The sequence below is a fragment of the Gopherus flavomarginatus genome, chromosome 3 (genome assembly GCF_025201925.1).
Source record: "Gopherus flavomarginatus isolate rGopFla2 chromosome 3, rGopFla2.mat.asm, whole genome shotgun sequence".
NCBI lineage: Eukaryota > Metazoa > Chordata > Testudines > Testudinidae > Gopherus > Gopherus flavomarginatus.
This window is the reverse complement of record NC_066619.1, coordinates 260518362-260532522: the sequence shown is the minus strand read 5'-3', so window position 1 is coordinate 260532522 and position 14161 is coordinate 260518362. Positions and strand designations below refer to the sequence as shown.

The following is a 14161-nucleotide window of genomic DNA, read 5'->3' as shown; positions in this document are numbered from 1 at the left end:
TCTCGGAAATCATGGCAGTGACTCGCAATGAAAGAGCTCATCTGAATGAGTGGAAGGACGTGGTATCAAATTACAGGAAAGATGCCAGTGAACGTGAGGACAGGAGGGACGCTCGAGTTGAGAGGTGGCAGCAGGAAGATCAGAGGTGTAGGCAGGAAGATCAGCGGTGGTGGGATGCAACGCTGGGGCTGCTGCGTGATCAAACTGACATCCTCCGACATCTAGTGGAGCTTCAGGAACAGGAGCAGGATCACAGAGTGCCGCTGCAGCCCCTGTGTAACCACTCTCACCGTGTTCTATACCCTCCTCACTCAGATGTGTAAGAATGCGTGGGGGGAGGCTCTGTGCATCCGCCCACTCCACCCCCGTGGACAGCCCGACCAAAAGGCTGTTATTACTTTGAAATTTTTTAGTGGCCTTTTCCTTCCCTCCTATCCTCCTCCCAAACCACACCCAGGCTACCTTGTCAGTTCTCTCCCTCTTTTTATAATGCCTTAATAAAGAATACATGATTTTTAAACGATAGTGAATTTATTTGCTTAAGCAAGCTGTAATCGAAGGGGGAGGGTGGGTTGCTTACAGGGAATGAGTCAATCAGGGGGCGGGGGGGTTCATCAAGGGGAAACAAACACAGCAGTCACACCATACCCTGGCCTGTGATGAAACTCGTTTTCTAAGCTTCTCTGATGTGCACCGCTTCCTGGTGTGCTCTTCTAATCACCCTGGTGTCTGGCTGCGTGAAATCAGCGGCCAGGTGATTTGCCTCAGCCTCCCACCCTGCCATAAAGGTCTCCCCCTTACTCTCACAGAGATTGTGGAGCACACAGCAAGCAGGAATAACAATGGGGACATTGGTTTGGCTGAGGTCTGAGCAAGTCAGTAATGTGTGCCAGCGCGCCTTTAAACGGCCAAATGCACATTCTACCACCATTCTGCACTTGCTCAGCCTGTAGTTGAACAACTCCTGACTACTGTCCAGGCTGCCTGCGTATGGCTTCATGAGCCATGGCATCAAGGGGTAGGCTGGGTCCCCCAGGATAACTACAGGCATTTCAACATCCCCAACTGTTATTTTCTGGTCTGGGAAGTAATTCCCTTGCTGCAGCCGTTTAAACAGAGTAGTGTTCCTGAAGACGCGAGCGTCATGAATCCTTCCTGGCCATCCCACGTGGATGTTGGTGAAAGGTTCCTTGTGATCCACCAGTGCTTGCAGCACCATTGAAAAGTACCCCTTGCAGTTTACGTACTGGGTGCCCTGGTGCTCCGGTGCCAACATAGGGATATGGGTTCCATCTATAGCCCCCCCACAGTTAGGGAATCCCATTGCAGCAAAGCCATCCACTATGACCTGCACGTCTCCCAGAGTCACAACCTTTCATAGCAGCAGCTTAATGATTGCTTTGGCTACTTGCATCACAGCAGCCCCCACAGTAGATTTTCACACTCCAAATTGATTCCCGACTGACCGGTAGCTGTCTGGTGTTGCAAGCTTCCAGAGGGCTATTGCCACTCGCTTCTCAACTGTGAGAGCTGCTCTCATCTTGGTATTCTGGTGTTTCAGGGCAGGGGAAAGCAAGTCACAAAGTTCCATGAAAATGCCCTTACGCATGCGAAAGTTTTGCAGCCACTGCGAATTGTCCCAAACCTGCAAAACTATGCGGTCCCACCAGTCTGTGCTTGTTTTCCGGGCCCAAAATCGGCGTTCAATGGCTAGAACCTGCCCCATTACCAGCAGGATCTCCAAAGCACAGTGGCCCACGGTTTGAAAGAATTCTGTGTCCATGTCCTCATCACTCTCGTCGCTGCACTGCCATAGCCGCCGCCTCCTCACCTGGCTTTGCAGGTCCTGGTTCAGCATAGACTGCATGAAAATGTGCGAGGTGTTTACAACGTCCACGATTGCGGTTTTGATCTGAGCAGGATCCATGCTTGCTGTGCTATGGCGTTTGCACAGTTCACCCAGGAAAAAAGGCGCGAAACGGTTGTCTGCTGCTTTCACGGAGGGAGGGGTGAGGCTGTACCCAGAACCACCTGCGACAATGTTTTTTGCCCCATCAGGCACTGGGATCTCAACCGAGAATTCCAATGGGTGGGGGAGACTGCGGGAACTACGGGATAGCTATGGGATAGCTACCCACAGCGCAACGCTCCGGAAATCGACGCTAGCCTCAGTACATGGACGCACATCACCGAATTAATGTGCTTAGTGTGGCCGCGTGCACTCGACTTTATACAATCTGTTTTACAAAACCAGTTTATGTAAAATCGGAATAATCTCATAGTGTAAACGTACCCTGTGAGAAGTTCCTTTTGGGGCGGAGATAAGGCAGTGCATTATATAAACTCTGCACATTACTCATGCCCAGTGCTAATTTATTATAAACATCAACCTGCTGACAAACATAAATTCCCTGACAAATAATTTGAAAATGCACTGAAGGTCTTTAATAAAAATCTAGATAGTGCAGTGTTTTTTCCCATTCCCTCCACCCCCAAAGTCTACAAGAACCTTGGATGTTTAAAAAAAACATTTTGAAATACAGCCCTGGTCTACTACACTACAAACTTATGTTGACATAACTACGTCGCTCTGGGGTGTGGAAAATTCACAGCTCCGAGCGACACAGTTCTATCAACTGAACTCCCAGTGCAGACTGTGCTATGTTGATGGGAGGGCTTGTATGCAAGATGCTTGAGATAACCTTTTAATACAGGAGGCTGCTTAATATGTGTGTACAGATTTTACTCTTATGGACGAAAGGACCTATTTCACATAAAGCTAACGCCTTATCAGCGGCATCTCTGTCTTGCAACAATGCAAATATGACTGAGAGAAAAACAAAAGGAATGAACTCAAACAAAATTTAAGGGCTTACTTTTAGAAACACACAACAGCCCAGAGGTAGGCATATATGTCCTCCTTTGAAAGAACTAGCAAGGCGCATCCATTAAATCCTTTGCTTAAACTGTTATTCATATGACTACTTACCAATTTTTTAGAAAAGACAAAACCTGCACAATGGGGATTGATGGCCTTTAGATATGGCAAAACTCACCAATTCAAAACCAGCTGAGAATATGAGCAACTCTCCAGTGAGAGTATTTACATTCAGGCTCTTCAGCTCCTAGAGTTTTGACACGGACAGCATGCCAATACGGCAGTTAAAGAATCAACTATCCTAAGAAAGCCAGCTTTGCATTTCTAGCAGACAAAGGGTTTTAACCCCAGACTGATCACTTTAGAATCAAAATTATTTAACAAAGACAGCAAATATTTACTTTCAAATATAAATATATAGAACCAGCTTCCCTTCTTGCCCTACTTGGTGCTTGACCCAATGCCCATTGAGTTGAATGGAAAGATTCCCCATGACTTTGATGGATGCTGAATCGAGATGTTATGAAGGAGACTAGAGACATAAATACTCTTGTGGCAAACCACGGAATTAAATCAATACAGAATAATTTAGTGGTATATTAAACCTTTATTCCTGACTGACTAGATACTCTTTATTTAAAATGGTAAATATTCAGAGCAATGCCCAGGTTCACAACTCCCACTATTGACAGTGGAACTCCGATTCCTAAATTCAATTTGCATCACTCCAAGATACGTTAAAACTCAGTAGGTTTCAAAGTCCGTTCAAAAAAAATCAAATACACAACTGTAATAAATTCTTCACATGTGATGAGTAGAGCAGTAATGATGGATAGATATGTCTGCGAAAGTATTTTGAATTAAGTCTAAGTAGAACAGTTGTTAATCAGAACAGGGCAAATCCCCTACTCCCTCCCATACCCCAGCCATGGGGCAGTGAGGCATGGGAAACAATACAGAGGCTGCAAAGTAAACTACAGAGCTCTTCTCCATGACTCCCCTCACTCTCTCCTGAGTCGGGTGGGAAGACATGTATAACTCTGTGGCCAAGAGTCAGCATTCATCCCTATTAAGTGGGATCTATTACATGGGCATCTATTCGTACAGGCTTAGCATAGAGAGATTACACAGACCACACAGCAAGTTGATGGCAAGGCCTAGGTGGCTTAACTCCCTGTTCCAGAGCATATACCCTCCCTAGGAACAGCAGACCAGATCCTCAAAGGTATTTAGGCTCCTCACTTCCATTCCTTTCACCATCTGGGCCAACATTCCTAGTTTATCCATTAGTATGCTTCAAAAGAGTGAGATTTCATGCATTGTTATTACTCTTCTGGAAAGTGAGAAGCTAATAACAAAATGAAGCTCACAAGTCAATGAATTTTAAAGATGAAGATCGGAAATGTCTGTTTAAAAAGTACTTACCGTTATTGCAATGTGCTACTTGCTCCAAGAAGGCCTTGTGCAGGCCTGTTAAAAGCTCTTCCTTCTGCGAAAGAGAGAGGTTGCTCTTTATCGTTAATTGGTCCAATATGCCAGCTACAGCATCTAGTCTACATTTACTTTCTTCTTGTATCTTTGTCTTCAAAAAATCGACCATTTTCACCATTAACTCCCAATTAAATATTCTTTCCTGAATGTCCTGAAAACAAAACAAAAATACTATGTAAAAAATTAAGTGCAGGCAGAGTGCTGAATCTCTGCAACACGCTGAGCCCTTCATTAACCCATTCAATACTGAATGACGCAAGAGACAAAAACAGTGACACTAGACAAACTGTTTCCTCCAGCGACCCATTCATTTGATTGTGTGTGCTCACTTGCACCATGGCACAGGTTAAGCAAAGCTGTCCACGTTTTCCATCCTATGCTTCCTGTCTCTTTAAGGAATGAAAATAAATCTAAAATGAATGAAGCAACATGAATAAGTTAGCACTGAACATTTCAATATTCAGCACAGGCTGATGCTGAGAGGGAAAAGTTTCACTAGGTGGAGCAAAAGGATAAGATCTAAGGATTTTTTTTTCTAAAATACTGCCCAGCTGGTCAGTTTTCATTTCAGAATGAGCACGGTTATAGGACTGCAATACCACTGTAGAGTGAGTCCAAATACACTGAGATTACTGAAGGTATATAAAACAAAGTAGCTCAGTAAATTATTGAAAAATAAAAGTTATTACAGACCACTTCCGTTACACTATGGCACAGGAAACTCAGCTTCAGAGCCTATCTAAGAAATCTTGCTCCTCAGGTTAGTGGTGCTTATATAATGGCTTGAGATGGGGAGGGGTATGTGATGCTGGTAAACCAGGTGCCAGCTCTAGCCAAGGCTGTGGGTGTTAGCTAAGAACTGACAAACTCATAGCTGGAAACCAAACCAGCTCACCTGTGTGTTAGTTTTGTTCAAAATAGGTATTAGTCTTAAAAGAATGTAGTTAGTGTTCAGACTCTGTGAAATGCTTGCAAGTTGCTGCATGCATTAATCTCACTTGTAATGGCAATATTCCATGCTATAAGGAAATATGTAAATTATGCTTTATAACTTTAAAAGTATTTGCTCTGAACTTGTAAACCCAGGTATGGGAATTGTCCATCCCTGTTAAGGAGCCTATCAAGATTAAATGGGCCATTGAGAAAGATCACAGTACCAAGGATTGTGACTAGCCCTATCACACCTTGGAAATGCTATGTGCAAGGAAGTTCATATCATGGACAGGAAGGCCAAATGTAAAAGATAAAACAGGGTCACAAGAAAATTTGTCATCCCTTGCTTGTTTGAATTCTCACAGGGCCAGATACATTAAACAAAGGCAGAGATTCCCCAAGGGTTATCCCTGGGTCTGCCGTGGGGATACTTTGAATTGACAGATGACCACTTTACTGTCACCTTTAGGAATCATGGATGGTTCCTTTGTGTATATGTTTGCTTGCTTTAACCATTTCTTTTTACCTAGTTAATAAGCCTTTAGATAGTTTATTACAAGACTGGCTACAAGCGTTGTCTTTGGCGTAAGATCTAAGATACAAATTGATCCAGGGTAAGTGACTGGTCTCTTGGGACTGGAAGCAACCTGAATATTGTGTGATTTTTGGTGTAAGTGACCATTTACTGTATCACTAAGTCCAGCTTGCCTGGGTGGTAAGATAGACTGGAAAGTTGATGGGGACTGTCTGTGACTATGGTAAGACTGTTACAGTGATTCAGGAGTTCACATCTGTTACACAGTTGGTGAAGTCTAATTATAGAAAACACCACCACTTTGGGATGTTTGCCCTGTTTTTGACAGTCTGCCCTGAGATAGGCACTCATGGTCATGAGCCACTCCAGACAGCATGATAGGGTGACCCTCAGCAACTACTGCAACTAAAGGAGAAGATGGTCCTTCTCCAAAAAGCTAGAAGGTCCATGAAGGCAACGTCAGGTAGAAAACCTTTTTAAATGTTGGACCCAAACATAAGAAATAATCCATTTAGACTGAACATTCATATTGAACCAGGCACAACTGAAGAAAGTCCATGTATGGAAGCTTAGAGGACCATGCTGCAGAGACACCACCTATAAAGATTATTTACCAATGTGGGTCATTCATTTTATTTGACTCTCACATTGCATGATCATAAATCATTAGCTACTAACCACTAAATATTTTATGGGTGAAAAAATGCATCTAGAAGCAATAGTGGGCCAGATTCTGATCTTATTTATACTTCTGTAAATCCAGAATAATTCCAATGACTTCAGTGGGGTTACTGAATAGCCTGTATAACTGAGAAGGATCTGGTCCAATGACATGTTAATTATGCGTAACAGTATGCACTTTATGTTGCATTAAAATGAATATACTTGTAAATGTTATTGCTTCCTCTCTCAAGGCCAGGTTATTAGGAGGTGCTGAGGGTCTTCAGTTCCAAAGGAAGTCAGGAGAGCACTCGGAACCCTTCTTAATTTGAAGTATGGCCATCCAGGCATGGCAGAATACATACATTTAAAAAAGATGTCTCAATGTGCAGGTTAATATTTCCCTTCCCCACCTTTAGATGTATTGCTCTTGCTGCTTGCTCACTGCTCTCACTAAAATCTTGCAGAGCATTTTTATTCCACCATGACTTGATAGTCTTGTTTTCAGAACCAGAATCGAAGCGATGAGAGGTCACTCACTTACGAGTTTTTACAAACTACTGAGAAAGCTAGTCTCCTTATAACAGGTTAAAGTAAACAGGCCACAGCTGATAAGTTGTCTACCTAATTCATAAATTCTGATTGACATAAACATTACACATTCTCATTATGCTCTGAGTTAGGATTGACTGTTTGAGTCTCTCTTCAGCTTTCTCTCCTCTTGTACTTTACCATTGCTTGCAAATCCTGAGACTGGCTTAATAAGCCTTCTACTGCAATCATTCTCTCAGTCAGATACATCATCATCTTTCCTCTTTTGGCACTTGAGCAATTTGATTGGTTCAGGAGAAACTGCTCGGCTTTGTCTGCCTGCTTCCAGAAAGCTTCCATCTGCAGAGTAGGAATTAAAACAATCAATTATTTTCCCCTTTTCCTAACCCCCCCCGTAATATTTAAAAACCTGAGAAATTAATTACCCTACAACACAGAGATATGTTCTATTATGGGAGGCAAATCATAATTCAAGATGAAGCCATTAAAAAGTCACCATTTGGCAAAACCATTTTCACAAAAAACTCATATTTTGAAACATGGGGACGCACCTTTGGTAATGTCAGATACCAATGTATGGTACCTGTTGGCTAATTCTGACATGGAGGTTAGTGTATACAATTTTATTTAAGAATGCTATTTAAAAGAACTCCTCACACACAACACATTAAAAACAGGCTAATTTAGTGGTCCCCAAACTTCTGAGAGTCACGCACCCCCTGTCCTAGGAGCCAGGGCCAGGAGTGGGATGCGGCTCCCGGGCAGGGGGGGACATGGACAGAAGTAAGGGGGTTGAGGCTGGGGCTGCAGCTGGGGGCGGGTCTGGGGCCAGGAGTGGAGCTGTGGCTGGAGGGGTCTGGGTGGTGCTCCGTCCCTGTCTCCCATGGGAGCAGGCCCAGACCCCGCCGCACCCCCTCAATGTTCCTCTGCACCCCCCTAGGTGGGGTGCACCCTACAATTTGGGAACCTCTGGGCTAATTACTACAACTGAGGACAGAAGAAAGGCTAATAGCCAGTCATCTCTTTCTAACAAGTTACTTTATTATCAATGTTGTAACATAGGAGTGCATGTGTAGCAAGATTTTAGTTTAAAACGCAGAAGCTTTTCACTAGCTGAGGTTTTTTGCAGCTATTGAGTTTGTAAACATTATATTGACTTCTTGGAAATTGTAAGCATATTATGTGATTTAGAAAGTTGTATGCCCCACCTATACCAGCTTTAGGCTCTAATCCTGTAGATACTTGTGCACAAGCTTAATTCTATACATGTGAGTCATTTCATTGACTTTGGTGAGATTACTTACATGTATATAGCTAAACACATGTACATCTGTAGACTCAGGGCCTTATATTGTAAGCTTTCCAGGACAGGGGTTTGGGTCTGTGCAGTATCCAGCCATCTAATGGTTATATATTGCTGCAACACAAAGGTGTCCCAACCTTGACTAGGTGCTATCATCATAAATCTTTATTAGTTATAGTAATAACAATAATAAAGGGGGAGATTGTGAATAGTGGCTGGCACTTGACTTTCAACAGGATTTGTGCTACTAAATGTCCCCCAAAACAGCCAAGAATTGTACTTTGAAATTCCAGGTGCTTTTTTTGGAGGTGTCAATCTGCTGTGTATGGTAAGGAAAGGAAAAACCTTACAGCACTGAGGGAAGAGAGGTGCTCTTCAAGGGCCTGATCCAGCTGTGGCTGAAGTCAAGGAGAATTTTTCCATAATATAGTAACTGTGATGTGATGTGTAACTTCACTCAACTACCTCAACTATCTGACTGGGAGGTTCTAAAGAGGATAGAGCTAGACTGTTCTCAGTGGTGGCAGATGACAGAACAAGGAGCAATGGTCTCAAGTTGCAGTGAGGGAGGTCTAGGCTGGATATTAGGAAACACTATTTCACTAGGAGGATGGTGAAGCACTGGAATGGGTTACCTAGGGAGGTGGTGGAATCTCCATCCTTAGAGGTTTTTAAGGCCCGGCTTGACAAAGCCTTGGCTGGGATGCTTTAGTTGGTGTTGGTCCTGCTTTGAGCAGTGGTTGGACTAGATGACCTCCTGAGGTCTCTTCCAACTGAAATATTGTATGATTCTATGGATACGTCTTCACTACCCGCCAGATCAGCGGGCAGCGATAGATCCAGCAAGGATCGATTTATCACGTCTAGTCTAGATGCGAAAAAGCGACCCGAGAGTGCTCTCCTGTCGACTCCTGTACTCCAGCACCATGAGAGGCACAAGCAGAAATGACAGGGGAGCAGCAGCCGTCGCCTCACTGTGGTGAAGACACCACGGTAAGTTGATCTATGTACGTTGACTTCAGCTACGTTATTCATGTAGCTGAAGTTGTGTAACTTAGATCGCCCCTCCCCGTGTAGACCAGGGCTATGATTCCACCCATGGAGGCAGATCATACCTCCATTAAATGACAATTTGCATCAGCTAATGGTCTGTCCTACGAAGCTCAGTAAGGCTAGATGACACTAATAATATTCGTTTCACACATGATTAGCTCTGTAGAATATTGAACAATAAGTTCTTTAAAGGATTGCCTTCACAGTCTCACATGAAATGTCACATGCTTCTATCTCTGTCAGCCGGATACGTGTTATCGAGTGAAAGGAAAAGAGATTAAATAGAACACCATAGAAGTTCACGCTGGCATATTTCACAAACTACCAAACACGTCAGAATGACTGTCGGTTTCTCTGTCAAAGAGGCCCAGGGCTAGGATATATGGGCTGTTCAAGTCAGGACTGGCAGATCAGTGTGGGGAAGCTTATACATAGCCTACCAGTATGACTGGTCTCTCATACTCATGAACACTAAATTAACTCAAATGTTGAAAAAAATTGAGAGAAAAAGACAGTCTAAGAGATTCTCCTCTTATTTTCCAGCAGACTAGATAAATAAGATCTTTTTCCACCTCGAGGTTTTCTGGCTCAGGAATTAGAATTGATACACACTAGTGCTATTGAACTGAAAAATTATCATTTCAGGAGGATCAAATTTCAACAGTAAAATTACATTTTTGCATTTAAAAGCACTTTAAATGCATTACACTGTGCAAAGCAGTGTAACCAGAAGAGTTACTGAGGTGTTAGTAACACTTTAATTCTGCCAACTGAAAAAGTTATCTATGAAGTGTGCATACTTTACATAGTACAAGTGAGCATTAGATGTAAGGAAAAATATTACAGGCCAAATTCTGCCTTCATTGCACAAGTACAATCCCACTGAGCTCAGATGGGTATAAAAGGGCTTAGAGTCGATGCCTATATGGTTTATTTCAACAGTGGATTTTTGAAAAACAGAAAATGCAATAAGAATGAGAACTAGAATAATCACTTAATTCTGACTACCAGCCTGCTTATTCCACTCTAATGCCACATCAATTCCAACATGATTTTAACAGCCTTTGTCTTGAGAATGACTATAGCTAGCACCTCATACCAGTGCTGAAGATATAACTAATCTGAGATTTTGGTACATAAAGCATTAATCTATTACATTATTATATACAGTTCTAAGTCAACCTTTACTAAAATCTCTTTTACATAAAAGTGTACCAGTAATCTTTCAAGATATATAACTAATTCTCTTAGTGGCTCAAAAGATATATTAGGTCCTACTATCATATTTAAATTAAGGTGGGGGAAGAAAGTAAGATTATAATAAGAATTAGGTGATAAGGTCCAACAGCTCCTATTATACAAGGGCTTGAAATATTTTACTAGTCCAACAAAGTAATAAGCATTTGACATCTCTATGTATTGTGCAAGAACCAGTGAACCAGAATCAGAAAAGAAAGATGCTAGTTGCTGGCCAGAATTAGAAATGCTTTGCTAGACGAATGTACACGTGCTTTCAGGATCAGTGGACTTCTAAAACACTGATCCTGGACTAGTGATCACAAAGAAAAAAAATATTGATTTCCCCTATCAACAGAACAGTGTTAATTTAGAAATATAGAGATGAATAAAAAATGATACAGGTACATTATCTATGATATGTTCAGAATATTCCCTCTCTTTCCTTTCTAAGTCTTCTAAGGTCTGGTACTCTGAATTACGAGCGCCCGACATTTCAGTACTCAGCAGTCTGGAGGTAAGTTGTTTCTGTAACTCTTCCAAATCCTGGAAAAATAAGAAACCTGTTACACAGTAAAATAGCTTGTTCTGACTTGGCACAAAGTATTACTTGGAAAATAATACTATACACCTGGCTTCTATTTAAAAAATGCTAATTTATTAAAGAGTTTGTGTCTTGCCCATGATTCTTCATGAAAGTAAATTCAACAAACATGTTCAGGGAAGTTATATTTCTAGGTACTACCGTTCCCGCAGTCAGTAGAGAAAACATCAGCCATTAGGCATGAGTCAGCCCTGATTTACATTTATTTTACAGAGGTGTAATTCCACTTAACTCAATTTAAACCAGTGTGAGACCAGAATCAGTCCTGGTGTTCATTTCCACTGACTTTGGATACCATTAAGCATCGATCCAAGTCTTCATATTTTTAACCCTTTTAGCGCACCCACAAGTATTTTCAAGATGACTGCAATTTTGACTCCCCATCTTTAACTGGCCTCTAAAAATGCACATGCAGCGCTCAGGAATGGTAGGTTATGAGTACCTGATCCATGTGTGCAAATGCAGGTAGATACCAATGTGTGTGTGCACGCGCACACACACACATTTATAGCTGCCAAAACGATAAGGTGCATTTTTAGATGCCACTTGAAAATGTTGACTTTTAAAGTTTGTAAGTAAATAGTTTTAAATGGAGTAAATGAAAAATGTCTTCCCAACAGATTTAATAAACAAAAAACTTCATCCTTATTGCATGGGTTGGCACCAAGATGCATATTTCTACGCTTTCCCAAACATGCTTTCTTTCTCAAGCCTTTTTCTACCACGATTTTGTCTCCTAAAGAATTACATTAATATCTTATGTCTTAAAGAACTGAAAACACATTCTAGTGACCCTTAAAAATGTTCTGTCATCAAAATCCCATTAAGCTTTCATGTAGAATCAATGAATGAAGAAATAAAAAATGCTTATTACAGCAAGACTTCTTGTCCACTGTCCTGCCAATGAAGGATTAATATAATGTTAAATGTAATATTTCTGCTAATATCAGTGGTATTGCTCCTTGCCAAAGTAATTTTCCCTTTATGCAAATACAGTCTTTGAGAATCAATCTTCTCCATTCAGTGATGCCACATTTTAAAAACATTACCAGATAGATTGTCAAGAGCTCAGTTTCCATTTAGGCATCCAAATAAGTGGCTAGATTCTTTTTCAGAAGAGGCTCGGCATGTCAGACACTGATCTCTTTAGAAAAAGTCTGGTTGTTAATGCCACAACAGGAACTTTTGAACTTTTGACCCTTATTTTTAAGGTGCCTAATGGAAGCTGGTTTCACAGTGGTAGCCATGTTAATCTGTATCAGCAAAAACAATGGGAAGCTGAGCTAGTCTGAAAAAAATCTATCTCCATGTGAGTTAGTGCTTCTGAAATGTGCTGAGCTGATAGCCCCAGAGCTAGAAGTTCTCTAGCTGTTATTAAACCAAAGCCCCTCAGCATCATTTTGTCGAGGGGCTGAGAAGGGCAACCTTGTAGATTACAATTTGCGTGTCTATTACATTAGTTAAAGAATAGAGCCAGCTGTGATTTGGTTTTCTGAGCTACAGAAGTGTCCATTTTGAAGTCGTCTGAGACTGGAAGCATTCTGAATAGAAAATTGCTTTTCAGCAAATCAGAATTTCTCATGAAAATTTCACTTTTATGTCTATAACTTTTGGATTTTATGGAATAACACCGCTATTTATTTATTTATTTATCGGCAACTGAGAACTGGAAAATTTCTTTGCTTCCATTTTGACAAGTTCTAAGTATTTTGTGTGTTTGTGTGGGGAACACCAGGTCTGTGACAGGGGAAACGATAAGCCTACAACTATCACTCTCATGCACTCTATGTGCATTGAGATTATGATTCCCATTTTATAACTGGGGATCTGAGACATGGAGAAAGCAAGGGTATGCCTACATGCAGTGTAAGACCAGGGTTCAGACTCAGGCTAAAGTCTAACCCCCTTTCATTTACAAAGAAATCAGGCTAACCCAGGATCCCAGGACCCCACAGAGATGGAGGGTCTGAGCCTGAGTTAAGCTGGGACCCAGGGGTCAAGCCCTATTGTTTCGCAGTGTACAATCAGCGCCCCCAGACTAGGCTTGGAGTTAGCCTGAGCTCTGGGACCCTCTCACCTCACAGGGTCCTAGAGCTGCAGCTACCGCCTGAGCCCAAACATGTACACTGCAATTAAATAGCCCCTTAACGCCAAGTCAGCTGGCATGTGCCAGCTGTGGAGTTTTAATTGTAGTGTAGGCATAACCTAAGTGACTTGCCCAAAGTCACACAGGACATTGAGGGCAGAGCAGAGAATTGAACCATACTCTTCCAAGTTCCAGGGTAGTGTTCTAACCACTGGACTATCTTTCCTCCCCAAGCTCCCCCAGACTGCACTGGCTGCCTCAGATAAAAGCAATATTTAACTCTTGACATGTCTTATAGAAGTTCAGTTAGATGAATGAGGAGACAAGTGCTTTCAAAATCATTAACTAAGGCTTAGGAGACATTATGGAAGTTGTCTACCCTGTAATATTCATGTGTCTAAAGTTTGTCACTATCCAACATCAGCTTCCGAAACAAGGATTTGTTCTTTGTATCTCTTTTCTTTCTAAATATGATTTACTTTAATATTAAATTTGAGGATCAACAGCAGTGAAGTGATCTTAATACAGAAATCCATGGAGATATAGGATATAAGATAAAATTATAGAGACCTCCAGTGTTAATCCATTGACTGCGAGATTGCATGATCTAAATTCCTACTGACTAGCGGTGACGTAACATGAGAGATTTTAATTCTAGACTACCTACCTCTTTAAAAAAAAAAAAAAAAAAAAGCGAGACACAGCTGGTAACCTTCCAGCAGCTTATTCTTAGTGCTGTACCACTTTTCCTCTTCTGTTATCTCACAAACATAAGGTGATCCAAACTGTGACTAAGAGCAGCTTTCAGCAATGTACATTAACTGTAAGTG

General features: G+C 41.7%; 1 protein-coding gene across 2 annotated transcripts in view; it reads right to left on the bottom strand.

Annotated features, from left to right (window-relative positions):
• Positions 1-14161, bottom strand: part of EVC (EvC ciliary complex subunit 1) — a 94627-nt gene that overhangs the window by 59901 nt on the left and 20565 nt on the right. For both annotated transcript variants that reach the window (XM_050947454.1, XM_050947455.1), the window contains 3 exons: positions 11050-11187; positions 7230-7388; positions 4304-4520 (listed from right to left, as the gene is read on the bottom strand). In XM_050947454.1, the coding sequence (XP_050803411.1) occupies positions 4304-4520; positions 7230-7388; positions 11050-11187 (514 nt within the window). The remainder of the gene's footprint in view (positions 1-4303; positions 4521-7229; positions 7389-11049; positions 11188-14161) is intronic.